The sequence below is a fragment of the Vulpes vulpes genome, chromosome 14 (assembly GCF_048418805.1).
Source record: "Vulpes vulpes isolate BD-2025 chromosome 14, VulVul3, whole genome shotgun sequence".
NCBI classification, from domain to species: domain Eukaryota; kingdom Metazoa; phylum Chordata; class Mammalia; order Carnivora; family Canidae; genus Vulpes; species Vulpes vulpes.
The window spans coordinates 14,682,124-14,705,933 of NC_132793.1; the positions used below are offsets into that span (position 1 = coordinate 14,682,124).

At 40.7% G+C, this 23,810-nt stretch overlaps 2 protein-coding genes across 2 annotated transcripts; one reads left to right on the forward strand and one right to left on the reverse strand.

Moving 5' to 3' along the window:
- Nucleotides 1-11,421: 11,421 nt before the first annotated feature.
- WFDC13 (WAP four-disulfide core domain 13) lies at nucleotides 11,422-15,189 on the reverse strand. The gene is made up of 3 exons (XM_026014717.2): nucleotides 15,105-15,189; nucleotides 11,846-11,996; nucleotides 11,422-11,452 (listed from the first exon to the last, which is right to left on the reverse strand). Exons 1-3 carry the CDS (start codon nucleotides 15,187-15,189, stop codon nucleotides 11,422-11,424), a joined length of 267 nt encoding a protein of 88 aa, XP_025870502.2.
- Nucleotides 15,190-21,423: 6,234 nt separating this feature from the next.
- Nucleotides 21,424-22,811, forward strand: WFDC10B (WAP four-disulfide core domain 10B). The gene is made up of 2 exons (XM_026014596.2): nucleotides 21,424-21,580; nucleotides 22,522-22,811. The coding sequence occupies exons 1-2, from the start codon at nucleotides 21,490-21,492 to the stop codon at nucleotides 22,650-22,652; spliced, it is 222 nt and encodes a 73-aa protein (XP_025870381.1). The 5' UTR covers nucleotides 21,424-21,489; the 3' UTR covers nucleotides 22,653-22,811.
- Nucleotides 22,812-23,810: the final 999 nt, after the last annotated feature.

Below are 23,810 nucleotides of genomic sequence, written 5' to 3' on the forward strand. Positions count from 1 at the left end.
TTATTCATATTCCCCAAATGAATGAGAACATACACTGTTTGTCCTTCTCCGATTGACTTATTTCACTCAGCATAATACCCTCCAGTTCCATCCACGTTGAAGCAAATGGTGGGTATTTGTCGTTTCTAATGGCTGAGGAATATTCCATTGTATACATAAACCACATCTTCTTTATCCATTCATCTTTCGATGGACACCGAGGCTCCTTCCACAGTTTGGCTATTGTGGCCATTGCTGATAGAAACATCAGGGTGCAGGTGTCCCGACGTTTCATTGCATCTGAATCTTTGGGGTAAATCCCCAACAGTGCAATTGCTGGGTCGTAGGGCAGATCTATTTTTAACTCTTTGAGGAACCTCCACACAGTTTTCCAGAGTGGCTGCACCAGTTCACATTCCCACCAACAGTGTAAGAGGGTTCCCTTTTTTCCGCATCCTCTCCAACATTTGTTGTTTCCTGCCTTGTTAATTTTCCCCATTCTCACTGGTGTGAGGTGGTATCTCATTGTGGTTTTGATTTGTATTTCCCTGATGGCAAGTGATGCAGAGCATTTTCTCATGTGCATGTTGGCCATGTCCATGTCTTCCTCTGTGAGATTTCTCTTCATGTCTTTTGCCCATTTCATGATTGGATTGTTTGTTTCTTTGGTGTTGAGTTTAATAAGTTCTTTATAGATTTTGGAAACTAGCCCTTTATCTGATATGTCATTTGCAAATATCTTCTCCCATTCTGTAGGTTGTCTTTTAGTTTTGTTGACTGTATCCTTTGCTGTGCAAAAGCTTCTTATCTTGATGAAGTCCCAATAGTTCATTTTTGCTTTTGTTTCTTTTGCCTTTGTGGATGTATCTTGCAAGAAGTTACTGTGGCCGAGTTCAAAAAGGGTGTTGCCTGTGTTCTCTTCTATGATTTTGATGGACTCTTGTCTCACATTTAAATCTCTCATCCATTTTGAGTTTATCTTTGTGTATGGTGAAAGAGAGTGGTCCAGTTTCATTCTTCTGCATGTGGATGTCCAATTTTCCCAGCACCATTTATTGAAGAGACTGTCTTTCTTCCAATGGATAGTCTTTCCTCCTTTATCGAATATTAGATGAACATACATTTCAGGATCCACTTCTGGGTTCTCTATTCTGTTCCATTGATCTATGTGTCTGTTTTTGTGCCAGTACCACACTGTCTTGATGACCACAGCTTTGTAGTACAACCTGAAATCTGGCATTGTGATGCCCCCAGCTATGGTTTTCTTTTTTAAAATTCCCCTGGCTATTCGGGTCTTTTCTGATTCCACACAAATCTTAAAATAATTTGTTCCAACTCTCTGAAGAAAGTCCATAGTATTTTGATAGGGATTGCATTAAACGTGTAAATTTCCCTGGGTAACATTGACATTTTCACAATATTAATTCTGCCAATCCATGAGCATGGAATATTTTTCCATATCTTTGTGTCTTCCTCAATTTCTTTCAGAAGTGTTCTGTAGTTTTTTGGGTATAGATTCTTTACCTCTTTGGTTAGGTTTATTCCTAGGTATCTTATGCTTTTGGATGCAATTGTAAATGGGATTGACTCCTTAATTTCTCTTTCTTCAGTCTCATTGTTAGTGTATAGAAACGTCACTGACTTCTGGGCATTGATTTTGTATCCTGCCACGCTGCCGAATTGCTGTATGAGTTCTAGCAATCTTGGGGTGGAGGCTTTTGTGTTTTCTATGTGCAGTATCAGCATCCATTCCTGATCAAAATTCTTCAGAGTGTAGGGATAGAGGGAACATTCCTCAGCATCTTAAAAGCCATCTATGAAAAGCCCACAGCAAACATCACTCTCAATGGGGAAACACTGGGAGCCTTTCCGCTAAGATCAGGAAAATGACAGGGATGTCCACTCTCACCACTGCTATTCAACATAGTACTAGAAGTCCTAGCCTCAGCAATCCGTCAACAAAAAGAAATAAAAGGCATTCAAATTGGCATAGAAGAAGTCTTGGGAGCTAATTTATATAGAACCTAGAGAAATTTTTTATTTTTATTTAATTAATTTAAAAAATATTTATTTATTTATTCACAAGAGACACACAGAGAAGCAGAGCCATAAATAGACAGAGAAGTAGGGTCCTCGCAGGGAGCCCAATGAGGGACTCTATTCCAGGACCCCAGGGTCACACCCTGAGCTGAAGGCAGACTCTCAACTGCTGAGCCACCCAGGCGTCCTGAGAAGTTTTTTTTAAAACATAGAGTTTAAGGTGGAAGATATACTTTGATTCTTTCTAAAACAAGAATTTTTGTTAAAGAAAGGATTGAGGGCAGCCCCCATGGCTCAGCGGTGTGGTGCTGCCTTTAGCCTGGGGTGTGATCTTGGAGACCCGGGATGGAGTCCCACATCGGGCTACCTGCATGGAGATTGCTTCTCCCTCTGCCTGTGTCTCTGCCTCTCTCTCTCTCTCTCTCTCTCTCTCTGTCTCTCATGAATAAATAAATAAAATCTTTTTTTTTTAAAGAAGAATTGAGAACACACGAACAATGATAGTAACATTCTCTTTAGACTCTCTCTACCAGGCACTGTGGTACATGATTTACCTGCATCATCTTATTTGGTCTCATGACGCACCTGAGGGTAGGTGTTATTCAATGACATTTACAGATGAAGAGTTTGAGGCCCTAAGGAATTGGAGATGTCCAGCTTCACCAGGCCAGCAAGAATAAAGCTAGTCTGAGTCCCCGAGCAGGACCTTTATTCTGTCCTACCATCCTTTATAAACAGCTTTACAAGCTTTTTTTTGGAGGGGGTTTATTTTTCAACCTATTCTAAGTTTCCAAAAGCAAATAAAAATCTGTCTTTAAGAAAAGTAATTTATAAAAGAAGGCTGAGTCCAGCCCACTACCAGTAGAGTAGTCAGCTGATATCTGAGGGGTTCTGGACTATGCAGTGAAAATTTTGTGAGAACAAGGCATCAAGTGTTAGGATTAGTCTACTCCTTGCCGGCTTCTTTCTCATCCCATTTGAAAAAGTCAGAATTGTATCCTCACTATGTACAGGGCATGGTGTTAGGTTCTAGGGTTCTGTGGCAAAGAAATCTGACACAGCTCCTACTTTTATGAGATTCATTCTCTAGATAGAAAAATACTAAGTTAAATGATGATAGGACAATGTGAGAAGATATAGTACTTTGAGGGACACTTGGGTGGCTCAATGGTTGGATGGCTACCTTCAGCTCAGGTTGTGATTCCGGGATCTGGGATCAAGTACCGCATCAGGCTCCTGCAAAGAGCCTGCTTCTCCCTCTGCCTGTATCTTTGCTCCTCTCTCGGTGTCTCTCATGAATAAATATATAAATCTTTAAAAAAAGGTACAGTACTTTTAAAGGACAGAGAGTGCCCCATTCCATCTGGGATGAATTGGTGAAGGTTCCATGGAGATTTTTAATTTAACATGAGGCTTGAAGCATGAATGGGAGCTCATCAGGAAAGTGGGAGAAATATTCTGGCAGAGAGAAAAACTAGAGTTTGAGCATAGAGGGACAGAGGGCATGGGGTCTTGGAGGGAGACCAACCTGAATGAGGCAGCTTTCTTTCTTTCTTTCTTTCTTTCTTTCTTTCTTTCTTTCTTTCTTTCTTTCGCAGCTTTCTTTTTTTTTTAATTTTTATTTTTTATTTATTTATTTTTAATTAATTTTTATTGGTGTTCAATTTACCAACATACAGAAAAACACCCAGTGCTCATCTCGTCAAGTGTCCACCTCAGTGCCCGTCACCCATTCCCCTCCAACACCCGCCCTCCTCCCCTTCCACCACCCCTAGTTCGTTTCCCCGAGTTAGGAGTCTTTATGTTCTGTCTCCCTTCCTGATATTTCCCAACATTTCTTCTCCCTTCCTTTATATTCCCTTTCACCATTATTCATATTCCCCAAATGAATGAGAACATACACTGTTTGTCCCTCTCCGATTGACTTATTTCACTCAGCATAATACCCTCCAGTTCCATCCACGTTGAAGCAAATGGTGGGTATTTGTCGTTTCTAATTGCTGAGTAATATTCCATTGTATACATAGACCACATCTTCTTTATCCATTCATCTTTCGATGGACACCGAGGCTCCTTCCACAGTTTGGCTATTGTGGCCATTGCTGATAGAAACATCGGGGTGCAGGTGTTCCGACGTTTCATTGCATCTGAATCTTTGGGGTAAATCCCCAACAGTGCAATTGCTGGGTCGTAGGGCAGGTCTATTTTTAACTCTTTGAGGAACCTCTTTGGCAGCTTTCTAAGTGTTAAGGGGAATAAGGAGTTATAAGGCCTGAGTTGGAAGCAGGGGGAAGAGTGTCAATAGTAAAATTCAGTGGAAACATGAAAATGTGAATATCCATTCAGCAGCAGTAAAACTGGCTGCTCAGGGTGGCAATCCCTTGGGAAGAAGGCATCCCAATCCTTGGGTTTATATTTCAGCTCTACCACTGGCCCATTGGCTAATGCTGTGCATGTGACTTTAACTCTCTCATCTTCGGTTTCCTTGTTTGTAAACTGGGAATGATGGTTGCTATGAGGACCAAGTCAGATGAAACATGTCATTGCTAAAATGTTAGCTCACATTTAAAATGTTGGAATCCCTTGGCAACGCCCACCAAAGCCCAGGTTTTATGGAAAATGCTGGCAAGATCTGCCTGAGCTGTTCTGTCTTCCATTCTGTCACCGCAGGAAGCTCAACACTGCACTTTCTGGGAGTAAGTTGAACATTTTTCTCAGGTCCTCACTGCCACTGCCATCTCCTCCCTTACTTGAGCTTCCCAGCCAATACCAGGGCTTTCAGAGCAGTGATGGTTAGTCAAGGGAAACTGTTCTGCAGAGGACAGGCTACAGGACTGGGGAGAGCAAACATTCTGATGTGTGGATCTAACAGATATTACAGTTAATGTGATACATCAAAGGACATGGTCTTAGCTGAGCCTACCAGAAGATAGCAAGATGGAGATGCTTGTTTCTGTAGAAGATACACTCGGGTCTATGGCAGTGTTTTTCGGCTTGTCCAAGATGAAGTCTTGTCTCTCTGGGCAATACTTTGAGATGAGGCTTGCTAATGCTCATATACCCATAGCCATGCAACCCTGAAGCTACAATAAAAATACCCTATATAGTTGCACCAGCCACCTTCTGTTACCTTTCACCTGGATAGAATGCCTGGGTTCTTACTATATGCTCAGTATCTTCCCACTTGGTGGGCCATAGATTATGTGATAATGCTGATTCACTGATGGATGGTCAGTGTGTGGCCTGAGGAGTTAATCATGTACAAGGTGCAGAGGAAGTTAGCATGGCTGACTCACCAGGGTCTGTACAAGGTGGTGTTCATGCACATAAGCTCCTCCACTGGCCTTCACTTGTCATCATTTATTGAACTCCTTTATAGAGAGTTAATAAAAGGACTGTCTAAGCTGAAATGTCCCTTGGAAACTCTGATGACTTCAGAAGGACTGTTAGAAGATCTTAAGGTCCTCCTTTTTTCCCAGTCTGAAATAAGATCCACCAAGTTATGAATTGTAGCTTTGTTTTTATGATGGAGTTATAGAGGACTCTATTTTGCTCTCTTGCTTTCTTGTAACATTGGTAAAATAATAAAAATTATCCTCCTTTCTTTTTTTAAAAAATATTTTATTTATTTATTCATGAGAGACACAGAGAATGGCAGAGACGTAGGCAGAGGGAGAAGCAGGCCCTCTGTGGGGAGCCCGTTGTGGGACTCCATCCCAGAACTCTGGGATCATGACCTGAGCCAAAGGCAAACCCTCAATTGCTGAGCCATCCAGGTGCCCTGATTTTCCTTTCTTTTAAGAAGAAAAATCTGGAACCCAGAAGGAGTTAATTACTGGCAGCTCCTAACCTTTACAGAGACTTTACAATGATCAGGTTCTTCCGTTCCATACAACCTCATGTTATCTTCACAAAACCCGATGTATGGATGTCCTCTTCATCTCTCACATGAGGAAGCTGTTAGTCTCAAAGGTGTGGAGTGAGCTGACCAAGGCCACACAGAGTATGAAGGGTTCAGCTTGACTTTTCCCCTGGGCTATCATTAACCCAAAGGCTGGCAGAGCCTGTTCCTTGGCAAAGGCTCAGATGTGAGTGCCCTGTGTTCCCCCCTGGGCCATGACTCTGCCTCCTTATGTTGCTCTGTGTGCCAGAACTCACCCTGAACAACATCTTGCCCCAGGGAGTGAGAGCATAGCCTGGTGGGGGTGAGGTGGGATAATGGAGGAGGGTGCAACTGGGATGACTAAAGGCTATTCTGATGTGGGGATATCAGAGAGGCTAGAGGAGGAAAACTGGAAGAGGCCACACTGGGAATGCCAGGCCAAACCCCAATACTTACAAAATGTTCTAGGAGATAAGCCTTAGTTGCCAGCTGAGATGTTTCATTCTTTTTTAAATTTTTAAAATTTATTTATTTATTTTGGTTTCAGCAGTGTTTTTATTTATTTAAAATAATATGACATTTAGTGTAATATGTATTTGAAGCAAATGTTTTCTCTTGCACTTATGTTTTTTTAATATAAATTTATTTTTTATTGGTGTTCAATTTGCCAACATATAGAATAACACCCAGTGCTTATCCCGTCAAGTGCCCACCTTGGTGCCAGTCACCCAGTCACCCCCACCCCCCGCCCACCTCCCCTTCCACCATCCCTAGTTCGTTTCCCAGAGTTAGGAGTCTTTCATGTTCTGTCTCCCTTTCTGATATTTCCCACTTATTTTTTCTCCTTTCCCCTTTATTCCCTATCACTATTTTTTATATTCCCCAAATGAATGAGACCATATATTGTTTGTCTTTCTCCGATTGACTTATTTCACTCAGCATAATACCCTCCAGTTCCATTCACGTAGAAGCAAACGGTGGGTATTTGTCGTTTCTAATGGCTGAGGAATATTCCATTGTATACATAGACCACATCTTCTTTATTTAAATTCAATTTAGTTAGCATATACTGTGTTATTACTTTCAGGGGTAGAATTCAGTGACTCATCAGTTGCATATAAAACTCAGTGCTCGCTACAGCATGTGCCCTCCTTAATGCCCATCATCCAAATTACCCCATTCTGCCTCCCCTCCCCTCCGGCAACCCTCCGTTTTGTTTCTAAAGTCTCATATGGTTTGCCTCCCTCTGTTTTTATCTTACTTTTTCCTTCCCTTCCCCTATGTTAATCTGTTTGGTTTCTTAAATTCCACGTATTAGGGATTCCTGGGTGGCTAAGAGGTTGAGCATCTGCCTTTGGCTCAGGGTATTATCCCAATCTGGGGATTGAATCCCACTTCCTGTGAAGAGCCTGCTTCTCCCTCTGCCTGTGTCTCTGCCGCCCCCCTCTGTGTGCCTCTCATGAATAAATAAATAAAATCTTTTAAAAATTCCACATATGAGTGAAATCATATGATATTTAGCTTTCTCTGACTGACTTATTTCACTTAGCATAATACCCTCTAGTTCATGGGGATCCCTGGGTGGCTCAGCCTGCCTTTGGCCCAGGGCGCGATCCTGGAGTCCCGGGATCGAGTCCCACGTCGGGCTCCCGGCATGGAGCCTGCTTCTCCCTCCTCCTGTATGTCTGTCATAAATAAATAAATAAATAAATCTTAAAAAAAAAAAAAAACCCTCTAGTTCCATCCAGGTTGTTGCAAATGGCAAGATTTCATTTTTTTCGAGGTCTGAGTAATATTCCATTGTACATGTATATACCACATCTTCTTTATCCACTCATCTGTCAATAAATTTGGGCTTTCCATAGTTTGGCTATCATGGATATTGCTGCCATAAACATTGGGATGCATATGCCCCTTTGAATCACTGTTTGTATTCTTTTTTTTTAAAGATTTATTTATTTATTTATGATAGACATAGAGACAGAGAGGCAGAGACACAGGAGGAGAGAGAAGCAGGCTCCATGCCAGGAGCCCGACGTGAGACTCCATCCCAGGACTCCAGGATCACGCCCTGGGCCAAAGGCAGGCGCTAAACCTCTGAGCCACCCAGGGATCCCCCTGTGTCTGTATTCTTTGGTTCAATACCTACTAGTGCAATTGCTGGGTCCTAAGGAAGTTCTATTTTAACTTTTTGAATAGCCTCCATACTGTTTTCCAGAGTGGCTGCACCAGTTTGCATTCCCACCAATAGTGTAAGAGGGTTCCCCCTTCTCTGCATCCTCACCAACATCTTATTTCCTGAGTTGTTCATTTTAGACATTCTGACTGATGTGAAGTGGTATCTCATTGTGGATTTGATTTGTATTTCCCTGATGCCGAGTCATATTGAGTATTTTTTCATGTGTCTGTTGGCCATTTGTACATCTTTCTTTGAGAAATGTCTGTTCATATCTTCTGCCCATTTATTGACTGGATTTTTTGGGTTTTGGGTGTTGAGTTTGTAAGTTCTTTATAGATTTTGGATACTAGCCTTTTATCTGATAAAACATTTGCAAATAGTTTCACCCATTCCATAGGTTGCCTTTTAGTTTTGTAGACTGTCTCCTTTGTTGTGCAAAAGCTTTTTATCCTGATGAAGTCCCAATAGTTCATTATCCCTTTTGTTTCCCTTGTCTTTATAGATGTGTCTTGCAAGAAGTTGCTGTGGCCAAGTTCAATAAGGATGTTGCCTGTGCTCTCCTCTAGGATTTTGATAGATTTTTGTCTCACATTTAGGTCTTTCATCCGTTGTGAGTCTATTTTTGTGTGTAGTGTAAGAAAGTGATCCAGTTTCGTTCTTCTGCTTGTGGCTGACCAATCCCAACATCATTTGTTGAAGAGACTGTCTTTTTTCCATTGGATATTCTTTCCTGCTTTGTGGAAGATTAGTTGACCATAGAATTTTGAGGGTCCATTTCTGTGTTCTCTATTCTGTTCCATTGCTCTATGTGTTGTTTTTGTGCCAGTACCATACTGTCTTGATGATTACAGTTTTGTAATAGACCTTGAATTCCAGAATGGTGATGCCTCTAGCTTTGGTTTTCTTTTTCCATTTCTTTGTCTATTTGGGGCCTTTTCTGGTTCCATTAAATTTTAGATTGTTTTTCCTGCTCTGTGAAAAATGCTGGTGGTATTTGGATAGGGATTGCATTGAATGTGTAGATCACTTTGGGTAGCATAGAAATTTTAACAATATTTGCTCTTCCAATCCATGAGCATGGAATGTTTTTCCATTTCTTTGTGTTTTCCTCAATTTCTTTCCTAAGTGTTCTAATAGTTTTCAGAGTGCAGATCTTTTACTTCTTTGGTTATGTTTATTCCTAGGTATCTTTTGGTTTTTGGTGTAGTTGTAAAAGGGATCGATTCCTTGATTTCTCTTTCTTCTGCCTCATTGTTAGCATATAGAAATGCAACATGCTTCTGTTCATTGATTTTATTTTGCTGAATTCCGTATCAGTTCTAGTAATTTTTGGGTGGAGTCTTTTGGGTTTTCTACATAGAGTATCCCGTTTGTCTGCAAAGAGCAAGAGTTTTACTTCTTCTTTGCCAACTTGGATACCTTTTACTTCTTTTTGTTGTCTGATTCCTGAGGCCAGGACTTCCAGTACTATGTTGAACAACGGTGGTGAGAGTGGGAAGAGGCGGAGAGCTCTCAGTTTTTCCCTATTGAGGATGATATTCACTGTGAGTTTTTGTGTGTGACTTTTCTGATATTGAGGCATGTTCCCTCTATCCCTACATTGTGGAGAGTTTTTATCAAGAAAGAATGCTGATTTTGTCCAATGCTTTTTCTGCATCTATCAAGAGAATCATATGGTTCTTGTCCTTTCTTTTATTAATGTGGTGTGTCACATTGATTGGCTTTACAGATGTTGAACCACTCCTGCAGCCTAGGAATAAATCTCACCTGGTTGTGTTGAATAATCCTTTTATTGTACTATTGGATCCTATTAGCTAGTATCTTGGTGAGAATTTTTGCATCTGTGTTCATGAGGGATATTCTCCTTTTTGGTGGGGTCTTTGGTTTTGGAGTCAAGGTAATGCTGGCTCATAGAAAGAGCTTGGAAAATTTCCTTCCATTTATATGTTTTGGAATGGTTTCAGATGAATAGGTATTAATTCTTCTTGAAATGTTTGGTAGAAGTCCCCTGGGGAAGCCATCTGGCCCTGGACTCTTGTTTTTGGGAGGCTTTTGATTACTGGTTCAGTTTCTTTGCTGGTTATGGGTATGTTAAAGTTTTCTATTCCTTCTTGTTTCAGTTTTGGTAGTTTACATGTTTCTAGGAATTTATCCATTTCTTCCAAATTGCCTAATTTGTTGGCATATAATTGCTTATAATATCCTCTTAAAATTGTATTTCTGTGATGTTGGTTGTGATCTGTCCTCTTTCAATCACAATTTTATTTATTTGAGTCCTTTCCCTTTTCTTTTTGATGTCTGCCTAAGGGTTTATCAATCTTGTCAATTCTTTCAAAGAAGAGCTTCTAGTTTTGTTGATCTATTTCTGGTGATTTTTTATTTCTATACCGTTGATTTCTGCTTTAGTTGTTATTATTTCTCTTCTCCTGCTGGATTTAGGTTTTATTTGATGTTCTTTTTTTCCAATTCTTTTAGGTGTAAAGTTAGGTTGTACCATGACCTTTCTTATGTTCTTGTGACTGGTTCTGTAGAAAAAAAATATTCTCAAATATTCTCTAGTGCAATTTTTCTCTTAGAAATATAATACTTAATTTTCCATTACTTCCCTCATTAAAACTAGACCATGAAGCTAAGCTTTCTTGCCATGGGGAAAGCAGAACCTCAAAGAGACAAGTGACAACAAAGAGTCATACTTATGCTTCTGTGTTGCATGGTAGAGCCTTGAAAGGTATGAAGTTTCACTCTGAAGACTACTCTCTTAAGAGAGATATGGTTGCCTAGTTGTAAAACTTACTGAATAATTAATAGGTGTCAAGTAATGTCTTTAGAGTTTGCATGTGTTATTTATTTTCATGTCACTATTGTTGTTCAAGTCTTAAAGATAAGGAAGCTGACACTCAGAGAGAGAGATGGGTTGATTAACTTGTCTGAGGTTACTCAGCTAAGAAGTGGTAGAACTAGGATTTGGGTTTGGGTATCTGGCTCTGAGCCCCTACTTCATCACTCTGTGTCTTGTCTCATAGGTTGGTTATTGTGCTCAGGGGAGGGAATACAGCAAAGAACAAGACAATTTAGAGGGTCACTGATTGAGTCTCTTGCCTTGTGAGTCTTTGTCCCAACCTCACAAGGCTAGAATAAAGAGTACTCATCTTATGCATTAGAAAGAAAGGCAAACACGGAGAATTGTATTGCTCATGGTAGTAGAAAGTCATAGTTGAAAGATATAATTAGAAATCAGTTGTCTCATAACTCTCTAATGCCCTTTCTCTGCTCTAGGAGCACTTCCATTCAGCAGATTTGGGGCCAGTGCTAATGCCTCAGCAGCTAACCAAAGTTTTGCTCAGGCTGAAGAATCTCCAGAGCCCAGGAAACTGGGGGCCAAAGGATGGTATTTGGTGAAAGAGGGAAAGCAAAAACAAAGAAAACAGATTGGCTTTGGGATTTTGGTGAGACTTGTAGCCCAGATATAATGTCCCAGGCCTCAGGATAAAGGTGGATTCTGGGACAGGGAGGGTCTGTTGATGGAGTGGTTTGTGGTTGTGTTTAGAGAGGCATATTTCGAGATTTACAAATGTGGTGATGAGAAACATTATGTAGTTTGGGAATGGAGAAAGCCTCTTTTACTCAAGGCATTTAAGAAAATTATTCTTGGTAAAGAGAAGGAGAATGTTAGAAAAATAGATCCAGTATAGGGGCTGGTAAGAGACTCTTCTGTTGAGTTCCCAAAGCAACTGGGTTAGAACTGGGCAAGAGAAGCCCCTTACCTGTCATAATTTATATTCTTGTTTAATGAACAGACTATCCCACAGAAGGCAGAACAGCACTGAAGTCCGTTTTTGCAATCTTCTTGCATTGTACAGAATTGAGTGCAGTTTCCAGGATCTGATCTGCAGGGTGGGGGTTCCAAGATATACTCTGGATTACAGAACAGAAAAGAGAAGTGCCTAAACAATGGACTGGAGTAACATCCAGAACTCCAAAAGCCCTAGGAACTATCAGAAAACTAGCCTCCCTGATCTTCCTCCTGTAGTTATAGGGAGGTGGAATCAGATGTTGTCCTTAGCTGCTGCCTTTCTCTGAGTTCTTGGCAGGGAAAACTGAGGCTTGGGTATCTGATTGGAGACAGAGGTCAGCAGAACCCTGCCCTCATTGACAATTCAACATCCTTGCAGATCAGATACTTCATATTTGAGGAAATGAACAGTGTGTGGTAAGCAAGAGAGGGGTGTGTAGATGCATTTGCACTGACTCACTGTGTAGCCCCAAGTGGGTTGTACAACCTCTCACTAACAACATAGTCTGTCCTAAAGTTAACCTAACAAATGTTATTTGTGTAGAGAAAGAATGAATGGGAAGGAATATTTTGGGAAATGATAAAGACCAAACAATACACTGAAGATACTGGAATCAGAATGCTAGAACCCAAATCACAAGTGAGTTCTAGGGGTAACTTATTCCGTGGGATTGAGGGTGAGTGTTTTGTTTTTATTTTTTTAAATTTAATTTTATTATTATTATTTTTTGTATATTTTTTATTGGAGTTTGATTTGCCAACATATAGTATAACAGTGCTTATCCTGTCCGAGGGTGAGTATTTTGGATAAGGTATAAAGATTGGCTTCTCTTTCTTCCCAGGTTTCTTCTTCTAAGGAAGCCAGAGCATTAGGATGTCCTATTTTCTACTATTAGAGAAGAATAAACATCTTCATGCTAATATCCCATTTCCCCCATCCCTCAGTACTTGGGTCAAAGTCAAGAATACCTCCACCAGGAGATCCTTCTGTAGGGCTCCAACTCACATTCTTATCTCTGTTCCTGAACTCCAAGGCATTAAGGATAAGTACAATTATCCCTGTTGTTGAAGCCCAGACAGGCCACAATTTTTGTACCTTGTGACTTGACCTTTCTCTGGGGCAAATGCTATAGGTGGAGTATTCTTTTTTTTTTTTTTTTTTTTAATTTTTATTTATTTATGATAGTCACAGAGAGAGAGAGAGAGGCAGAGACACAGGCAGAGGGAGAAGCAGGCTCCATGCACCGGGAGCCCGATGTGGGATTCGATCCCGGGTCTCCAGGATCGCGCCCTGGGCCAAAGGCAGGCGCCAAACCGCTGCGCCACCCAGGGATCCCAGGTGGAGTATTCTATAAGCCCCGGTTGACTTATTGCTTTGCAAGTATTTGCAATTAGAAGGGAGTCCATAGGGTATCATATTGACCTGGAAGAAACAAATGATTAATGAAGTTGGGGCTAAAACTGTGGAAGGAGCCTCGGTGTCCATCGAAAGATGAATGGATAAAGAAGATGTGATTTATGTATACAATGGAATATTACTCAGCCATTAGAAATGACAAATACCTACCATTTGCTTCAATGTGGATGGAACTGGAGGGTATTATGCTGAGTGAAATAAGTCAATTGGAGAAGGACAAACATTATATGGTATCATTCATTTGGGGAATATAAAAAATAGTGAAAGGAAATAAAGGGGAAAGGAGAAAAAATGGTGGGGATGACTGGGTGACGGGCACTGAGGTGGGCACTTGACAGGATGAGCACTGGGTGTTATTCTATATGTTGGCAAATTGAACCCCAATAAAAAATAAATTTATAAAAAGAAGAAAAAAATGAAGTTGGGGCTATAATTGGAACAGCAAATGGCACTAGAGAAAAAAAGCCAAGGCTCAAATTGTTGACAATTTGGCAGAGACCAGTATACAGCACTCACCTTGGGTCTCCTGGTCATCCCATGGCTCACTAGCTCAGTGCAAAAAAGTTGGAACTGGTCCCCACTTTGGGGAGTTTGGAAATCAATAGGACAGTGTGGGGAAGGAGTCTGAGCCAGGGATCTCAGATAGGTGGGCCTTTTCAGGTTTACCTCCTCTTCTGGGTATGTGATTCCAGTCTTACTTACAAAGACTTACCAGTCTTTCAGGGACCTTTTTGTGTTTCTCTTCAAATTTTAGTCCTTGATTCTCCAAATTTACCCTTCCCCCATTCTCTCCCATCTAGCTTAGCCTCCCTCAGCCTTACAAATGTGTGGGCCCTCTCTGAAACGCTTAAAACAGAAACTTGCCTCCTTAGACACTTGAGATAGTACACATACCCCTCTCTGAGCCCTCAGTATTCTGAGGATGCTTTCCTCATAGAAGAGTGGAGGTATGGTGGATAATAGTTCATTTCCCATTTGGTATTGGTCAAGGTCAACATAACTGTGGTCAGCACTCTTGTTAGGTTAAGCTGGGCAATGGTGGCTGCTGAGATGGACTCTATACTTTGCCATTGGTGATAGTCACTGGTAATTGTGTAGGTACCTCTGAATGTTTAAAATGTGGAATAAAATGTAAGACTTTCATTCCTTCCTTCCCAAATATTTTCCAAGGCAGAGATTTTGTAGGTTCTGGCTTGAGTTCTACCAACTTAATTTTCTTCTCTGTTTTATTGTTAAGATTTATTTATTTATTTTAGAGAGGGGAGGAGGGACAGAGAGAAAATCTCAAATAAACTCTCTGATGACCACAGGGCCTAACGCAGGGCTCAATCTCACAACCCATGAGATCACGACCTGAGCTGAAACCAAGAGTCAGACTCTTAACCTACTGAGCCACCCAGGCGCTTCGGTTTTAATGCTTGAAAAGTTGGTGCAAGCATCCATGAAGAAACTAGGGCAGCAAGACTACACTGGGTGATGAGGCTGATAACATTTACAGTAGTTAATTCTTATTGAGCATTTATCATGGTCCATTAAGAGTGCTCTATGTATGCATGCATTATTTCTGTTTCTTCTCCCAACTGTCCCAGTGTCATTATATCCATTGCAAAGATAAAATCTGAGGCCCGGACACTTTGTCCAAGACCACTCAGTAAGCACACAGCAGAGATTCAAACCTGGATCTTACTTACTGTAAAACTAGGACCCTTGAACATGATACTGTATTTTTTCCATAATGTGTATCCTCAGCCCTCAGATCCTCTCATCTCTACAAATGCTGCATCCCTCCCCAGAGCCCAGACCCAGAACCTACTCATAAAATGTTGCTTGGGGCTCCCAGGCACCTGCTGTGGTGTTAAGTGAATCAATAGGAGTTGGAGAAGCAGTGCAGACTTCATGCTGCTGGCAGGATGAGTGGGTAGGTCTTGGCTGAGGACTGCTGGATTTGACCAGACACAGCTCAGAGGACGAGAGAAAGAAGGGGGGCAAAGCAGAGGCATGCTGTGACCAGCCTTTTTTTGTGTATTCCAATGACAGACATCCAAGTTACTTCCCAACCACATCCTCCTCCGGGCCAGGTAGTATTTTCAAATCTACCCTCCTTTCATCCTCTAATCTTGGCCTTGTTATGTCTTTCATCTGTTTGGGTCTTGTTAATGTCCTTTTACACAATTTTAATAATCTTTCCCATGTAGAGTTCTGGCATGTCTTCATTATATTTATTCCTATGGGCTTGGACTTTAAAAATAAAATTGTAAGCAGTGGATAATTTTTTTTAGTATTTCTTTCTGTTGCTAATGTAGAAAAATGACTTTTATGTACTGTCTGTTACTAGCTACCTTGCTAAATTCTCTGTTGATTTTAATTTTTTGATGTGGTCCTTATAGTGTTCTGGGTAGTCAGTCATCATCTGCAAATTATGGCAATTGTATTTTTTCTCTTCAAACTTTATGCCATTTCAAATGCCTCTTTGTGCAGGCCAGGACTTGTATAGAAGTAAGGATGTGCATATTCTTGTCTGATACCTGATTTAAAATGAAAGCTTCTTAAATTTCCCCTTTTAGGATAGTGTCTGTTTTAGGTTTCTCATAGACATCTTTTATCATAGGTTTAGAAAATTCTCTTTCATTCCTGACAAGAAAAATTTCCTTAATTTATGTGAAATTATATTTATTGCTTTTTTCCTGTTAATATGTCGAATTACATTTCATATTTTCTTTTTAAAAAAGATTTATTTATTTACGGGAGAGAGAGAGAGAGGGAGAGAGAGAGAGAGAGAGAGAGAGAGAGAGAGAGAGAGACACAAGCACACAAATGGGAGGGGTAGAGGTAGAGGGAGAGAGAATCCCAAGCAGACTCCATGCTGAGCTCAGAGCCCTACGTGGAGCTTGGTCCCACAACCCTGAGATCATGACCCAAACCAAAGCCAAGAGTCTGTCACTCAACTGACTGGCCCCAGCCAGGCACTCCCACTTCAGATTTTCTAACCTTAAATCATTCTTGCATTTCTCCCATATCTAAAGTGATTATTGGATATTATCATTTTCATATCATTTGGTTCAGTTTGCTATTTTTAAGGAATTTTACACCTATGTTCATAAGAGCTGGGACTGTAACCTTCCTTTCTCACACTGTCCTTGCTTGGTTTTGTAGTAAATTTGCACTGACTTCATAGAAAGTGCTGAATAGCAGTTTCGTGGAAACTTTTGTGTAAGATAAAGGTAATCAGTTACTTGAATCCTTAATTTCCTTTTTTTCTTATTGCACCAATACACTCATTTGTAACTTGTTTTCATTTAACAATATATCCTGAAAATTACCTTGAGGCAGTTCATAGCAATTTCCCCCTTTTTACAATTGTGTTGTATACTACCATGTGCACACAAACTTAGACATTCAGCCAATCTCCTTTATAGGGGCATTTTTTTAAACAATTTCTTTTTTTTTAAATTTTTTTATTTATTTATGATAGTCACAGAGAGAGAGAGAGAGTGAGAGAGAGAGAGAGAGAGGCAGGGACACAGGCAGAGGGAGAAGCAGGCTCCATGCACCGGGAGCCCGACGTGGGATTCGATCCTGGGTCTCCAGGATCGCGCCCTGGGCCAAAGGCAGGCGCCAAACCGCTGCGCCACCCAGGGATCCCCTATAGGGGCATTTTTGTATTTTCCAAGATTTTGCTATTACAGGTATGCTTCAATGAACAGCCATGTGCATATTTTCTGTATTGTTGGAGGTGTAACACCAAGGTAAATTTCTACAAGTGTAATTGTTGTTTAAAAGGGTAAATTTATACATAGTTTTCTTGGAATATCACTAAATTCTACTCAATAAAGTTTATACTATTTGGTACTGCCACCAACCATGTGAGCATGGGTGTTTCCCACAATGGCATGTATGGTCATGTTTTTAAATTTTTGCCAAACTAAGTGAGAAATGTTATCTCTGCAGTTGCTGACATTAATTCGTGTTGTAGTATGCCCTAGTACTTTATTGATTTTTATCTCTGAATAATATTCCATTGCATGTATATACTACAATTTGCATTCATCTGTTAATAGACATTTGGGTTGTTTCCACCCTTTGGTGATTGTGAATAGTGCAGTGTGAATGTTTGTGTACAAGTATTTTTTTAGTACCTATTTTCAATTCTTTTGGGTGTAAGTCTGTCAGTGGAATTGATGGGTCATATGTTTAACTTTGGAGGAAATTTCAGACTGCATCCATAGTTCTTTGTACTATTTAATATTTTTATCACTAACGCATAAGATTTCCAATTTCTCTACATCTTTGCCAACTCTTCTATTTTCGTTCTTTTGGATTATAGCCATTCATGTGAGTGTGAAGTGGTATCTAAGTGTGGTTTTTGATTTGCATTTCCCTTCTGAGCATCTTTTCATGTTCTTGCTGACCATTTCTGTATCTTTGGGGAAATGTCTATTCAAGTCCTTTGCAATTTTACACATGGGCTATTTATCTTTTTTGAATTGTAAGACTTCTTTTTATATTCTGGGTTTTGGACTTTTTATCAAACATAATTTTCAACTATTTTCTCCCACTTTATGGGGTGTTTTTTCACTTTTTTGATAGAGTCTTTGATGCACAAATGTTCTTAATTTTGATAATGTCCAATTTATCTATTTTATTAATGTTGTTGCTATGCTTTTGATGCCATTTCTAATGATTCATTGCCTAATCTAAGGTCATGATGATTTATCTCTATGCTTTCATCTTAGAATTTTATAACTCTTATAATTAAATCATTGATCAACTTTGTATTAATTTTTGTATATGATGTGAGGTGGGGATCCAATTTTATTCTTTTCTGTGTGAATATCAAGGGTCCCAGTACCATTTGTTGATGAGACTATTCTTGGTCTTTATACCCTTGTTAAAAATCATTGACCCTAGATGTGTGGGTTTATTTACGGACTCTCAATTCTATTTATCCATCTATATGTCTATCCTTATGCCAGTACTACACTCTTCTGATTACTGTAGCTTTGTAGTAAGTTTTGAAATTGAGAAATATGACTTTGTAGTAAGTCTTCCAATTTGTAGTACTTTATTGTTTTGTATATATGGCATGCCCATTGAAATTCCATATGAATTTGAGGATTGGCTTTTCATGTCTGCAAGAAAAGCCATTGGAATTTTATTTGGGATTACATTGTATTGCCATTTTAATGTCATAGATCCTTCAATCCACAGATATGAGATGTCTTTTAATTTATTTAGGTCTTCCTTAATTTCTTTCAGCAATGTTTTGTATTTTTTGGTGCACAAAATTTTCACCTTCATGGTTAAATTTATTCTTAGGTATTTTATCCTTTTATATTTTATTGTAAAGTGAATTGTTTTTTTAAATTTTGTTTTTGTATTGCTAATTGCGGGTTATAGAACACACTTGCTGAATTTATTTATTCTACTAATTTTTTTGTGTGGATTCTTTGGGAATTTCTCTATATGGGATCATGTCATTTGCAAGTAGTTTTACTTCTTCCTTTCCAATTTAGATGGCTTTTTTTTCTTGCTTAATTGCTTTGGCTAAAACTTCCAGTACAATATTGACTAGCAAATGAGAGCTGCATTTTTGTCTTATTCCTGATATGGAGAGGAAAGATTTTAGTTTTTCACTATTGAATATGATAATTGTGTATTTTTCATAGACATCTTTAATTATGTTGAGGAAGTTCCTTGTATTACCACTTTTGTGAATGTGGTGCATTTTGTAAAATGCTTTTTCTGTTTCAGTTGAGATGATTGTGTGATCCCCTCCCTTCATTTTATTGATGAATTTTATTACATATCACTGCAACTATAAATATGAGTATCAGGGATGCCTGAGTGGCTCAGTGGTTGAGCGCCTGCCTTTGGCTCAGGTCATGGTCCTGGGGCTCCTGGAGGGAGCCTGCTTCTCCCTCTGCCTGTCTTCGCACCTCTCTCTGTGTCGCTCCTGAATAAATAAATACAGTCTTTAAAAAATTCATTAAAAAAATAAAAAAGATACAGATGCTGTGAAATGCTGGGACACCTGCACCCCGATTTTATTAGCAGCAATGTCCACAATAGCCAAACTGTGGAAGGAGCCTCAGTGTCCATCGAAAGATGAATGGATAAAGAAGATGTGGTATATGTATACAATGGAATATTCCTCAGCCATTAGAAATGACAAATACCCACCATTTGCTTCGATGTGGAGGGACCTGGAGGGTATTATGCTGAGTGAAATAAGTCAATTGGAGAAGGACAAATATTATATGGTCTCATTCATTTGGGGAATATAAAAATTAGTGAAAGGAGGGATCCCTGGGTGGCGCAGCGGTTTGGCGCCTGCCTTTGGCCCAGGGCGCGATCCTGGAGACTCGGGATCGAATCCCACGTCGGGCTCCCGGTGCATGGAGCCTGCTCCTCCCTCTGCCTGTGTCTCTGCCTCTCTCTCTCTCTCTGTGACCATCATAAATAAATAAAAAAATTTAAAAAAAAAATAAAAAAAAATTAGTGAAAGGGAATAAAGGGAAAGGAGAGAAAATGAGTGAAAATATCAGGGAGGGTGACAAAATATGAGAGACACCTAACTGTGGGAAATGAACAAGGGGTAGTGGAAGGGGAGGTGGGTGGGGGGTTGGGGTTACTGGGTGATGGGCACTGAGGGGGGCACGTGACGGGATAAGCACTGGGTGTTATGCTGTATGTTGGCAAATTGAACTCTAATAAAAAAATTAAAAAATACAAGTATCATAGATTTTAAAAATTAACTATACCTCTGTACTGAAAGAGATTGTATTAGTTTAGAATATCAGAATAGGGTTCAACTTTTCATTGCTATCTTCTTCCCAGTTTCTTTTTTTTTTAAATTTTATTTATTTATGATAGTCACACAGAGAGAGAGAGGCAGAGACACAGGCAGAGGGAGAAGCAGGCTCCATGCACCGGGAGCCCGACGTGGGATTCGGTCCCCGGTCTCCAGGATCGCGCCCTGGGCCAAAGACAGGCGCCAAACCGCTGCGCCACCCAGGGATCCCTTCTTCCCAGTTTCAATGCCTATTGGGAGTCCAGTCCAAAAATAGGTTCCCCTTTTGCTCTTCTTAGGGGAAAATCAACTTTGCTTCCAGGAGCCCACAATATTTATGGTCAATGACCACCTCCTCTTGATTGACAGATCACCTCTTCTGTCTGAGATCTAAGATACTTACTATGTGCCCCTATTTTTCTCATGTCTTCCTCTAGTCTCTCTCTAGATAACATATTTTATTATATTAATTAATTATAATTAATATATATTAATAAATCTGGAAAATATGTGTTAATATATATAATTATATATATATAAAACATATGTAATATATTGTTTTCTAGCCTTATTAAGATATAATTGACATAACACTGTATAAATTTAAGGTGTACAATGTATTGGTTTGATATACTTATGTGTTGTAAAGTGATCTAACACTTCTATCACATCACATAATTATCATTTCTTATCTGTGGTGAGAACACAAAAGATTTAGTCTCTTAGCAACTTTCAAGTAGTACTGTTACCTATAAGTACTATGGTGTATGTTAGATCCCCAGAATCTATTCATCTTATAACTGAAAGTTTATACCTTTTGCCAACATTTCCCCATTCCCCAATCTGCAACCCATGGTAACCATCATCCTGCTCTGTTTCTAGCAGTTCAGAATTTTTAGATTCCATGGAGGCGATATTATACAATATTTGTCTTTTTATGTCTGACATTTTACCTATCACAGTGCCTCAAGTTTTATTCAAGTTGTCAAAAATGGCAAGATTTCCTTCCTTCTTAGGGTTGAATAATCTATCTATTGATCTATTGATCTATCTCTATATCTATACTACATCTTAATCTATTCATCCATTGATATACTGAGGTTGTTTTTATATCTTCCTACAAAAATAATGCTTTCTTCTTTTCTGTAAATTATCTTGTAACTAGAATGTAGAAATACATCTTTCAGGAATAAATTCTGTTTGCAAAGGAAGGGGTTAGTCATGTGAGAGCAGGAGTGACCTAGAGAAGCCAAAGTCCCACAGGGAACAGGACACAGTAAGGGCAGGCAAAGGGGAGGAAACAAGACTCCTTGTTTGGCCAGTGGAGGGAGGGAGGAGCCAAGGAAGATCTCCCAGTTCTCCAGAGAAGTCTGTGCCAGACTGAGAGCATTCCACTCTGACCAGAGTCATGCCAACCCAGGCTCTGCTGCTTATCCTGCTCCTCTGTATGCTGCTGCTGCAAGTCCAGGGAGGGTACCATGAACTGAAGAGGAAGCCAAGTAGGTGATACCCTAGGGGACAGACTGGGGAAGAGGACCAGGAGGGGCTATGTCCCTTTTGAGGAGGACCTGGGAATTGAAACCTATCAGCACATCCTGCTCAGACCACAGCACTATGAAGACTCTGGGTCCTCCAAACCATGGCCCTCTAGCCCCTTTACCCAGCTCTGGGAATATGATGTGGATGGAGGGGGAACCTCTATCTTTTGATTCTCCATTCCAAATACCCAGACACAAATGGTACATTCAGTAGTGAAAGGTACATCATGGCCTGAGAATCATGAGGGGAAACCAAAAAACTATTCTTTGATTTCTGCACATAGGTGACACATTACATCCAGAAATGTTGGTGGGAGTAGGTGTAGAATAAAAGGACCCTGAGAAAGCAAGTTTTGGGGTGTTCAAAGTCAAGTCCAAGTTATCATTGGAGGGCCCAGGATGGTGACAGTGGAAGGGAAAGAAAGAGAGTGCAAGTGGTATTTTCTGTGAAGGGGCAAGGGCCCTGGAGTCAGGGACAGTGACAGGAGAGAGGGGGCAAAATGGCAAGTCTTCTTCTCTGGACCCTGAAAATTCTGGAGAGTGGAGAGCATCTGCAGGATGTCTCAGACTCTGCTGGTTTCTCAGAGTGTAGATTCTAGGGGGAGAATTCACCAAGGCCATGACTAACAGGAGAGACAGAGTCCTGGCTGCAGAGTATGGAGAGGGCCCAGGAAGGCTAGGCACTGAGATTTATCTGTTGGGGGACAGAAAGAGATTATAGAATTTAAGATACTACCAATTGCCAGGATTGGGTGAAGGGCAGAAAGTGAGTTCCCTGAAAAGTCCAAGATGAGGTGAGTGGGACCTAGGTCCTGGGTTCTTTGGAGAGGCTTTAAGCTTGAAAGGAGCGCTCTCAAGAGATCTGGTTCCACTGATCTTGCTCCTACTCCTGTTCCTTTTAGGTCAAAAGGCCTGTGAGAAGAAGCCCAGCGTGGACCTTTGCAGCAATCATTGTTCATATTTTCTAAAGTGTCCAGAAGCGAACGCTATATGCTGTCCAACCTTCTGTGGGAATGTTTGCATGGGTCGCTAGTGAGTGGGCAAGGGGGCTGGGCTGTGCATCCTGCTCCTCTGCTGTCTTCACACCAAGGAACAAGAACCTCAGATCCTAGGCAGGAGGATGTCAACAAGAATGCACCTTCGCTGCTGTCTGAACTTGTTTCTGTCAAATAAACCAGAACAAATGTCCACACACCTGCCTATTTTACTCCCAGTAAAATGTGATCCTTGAGGACTTAGGGCAGACCCCAGAGTGGCCGCATTTGATGGGTCCAGGTCTCTGATTTCTCTCCCCTTGTCATACTTTTCTATCCTATCTTCTGTTGGCCCCAACACCCCTGCCAGGCCCCTGAGGTCCAACCTCACTGTTGATCTGCTCGCTGAACCGGTATTCTCAGGGGAGAAACTGCTCATGTGTGATATTTCCCAAAGCTAAGAAGAACACTCCTTAGCCTGGGATCAGAAGGGCCAAGTTAAACGTGAGGGAGGTGGGGCTAGACATTGGTCACAGAGTAGGAGGTTCACAATGAGGCCTCTTCTTAATTGATCCACCCCATCCCGTTCTTCCCATTCTCCTTGTGAGGTTCAGATTACTGTCCCTTTAAAACCATGAGGAAAACTAATCCAAGGGCAGTTAAGTAATATGCTCAAGGCCAAGAGACTGAGAGATCAGGATATGGCTGGTGGGGGGGGGGGTGCGGAATGCTTGCGTGGACTCCCTGTTTGCTCACTGCTCCTCCACTATGGTGAAAACATGGGCATGGAAGTGAATGCCTTCACTAATATCTCCCGCTCCATCCTCCATCAGAATGGCCACTCTTGAGATGGGACCTGGAACGGGATGCACTTTTCCCCAATATCCCTCCATATGGTCTCATTCTCTCTCTTTTTTAATCCAGGGAAAAGCCATATAATAGAGAACAGGGGGTTCATGGTGATGCTACCAAGGATTAATTGCCTACTGAGGGGAGCTATGCTCTCATGGTGAATCAGTGGATCTAAATCATTGGGGGACAGACTCCTGACCACTCTGTGCCAGCAGAGAGGCCCTGAGATGGTCATGGGACTAAATCCAGGGACTGGGTCACATGTGCCCAGTGGGGACATGGAGTCAAGTGCAAAGAACTCAGAGGCCAGCAGGCTTTGCTGGAGGCAGGTGTGCAGTGGTACACTCCAGTCTAGTGTTTCCTGC

What these genes read in the sequence shown, in the direction of transcription:
- WFDC10B (XM_026014596.2), top strand. Translation starts at nt 21,490, where the DNA reads ATGCCAACCCAGGCTCTGCTGCTTATCCTGCTCCTCTGTATGCTGCTG. An exon ending in TGAACTGAAGAGGAAGCCAA is followed by an intron (nt 21,581 to 22,521) that starts GTAGGTGATACC and finishes TGTTCCTTTTAG; the next exon opens with GTCAAAAGGCCTGTGAGAAG.
- WFDC13 (XM_026014717.2), bottom strand. Translation starts at nt 15,189, where the DNA reads ATGAAGTCTGCACTGCTTCTCCAACTCCTATTGATTCACTTAACACCA. An exon ending in CCCCAAGCAACATTTTATGA is followed by an intron (nt 11,997 to 15,104) that starts GTAGGTTCTGGG and finishes TCTGTAATCCAG; the next exon opens with AGTATATCTTGGAACCCCCA. An exon ending in AAGAATATAAATTATGACAG is followed by an intron (nt 11,453 to 11,845) that starts GTAAGGGGCTTC and finishes TTTGGCCCCCAG; the next exon opens with TTTCCTGGGCTCTGGAGATT.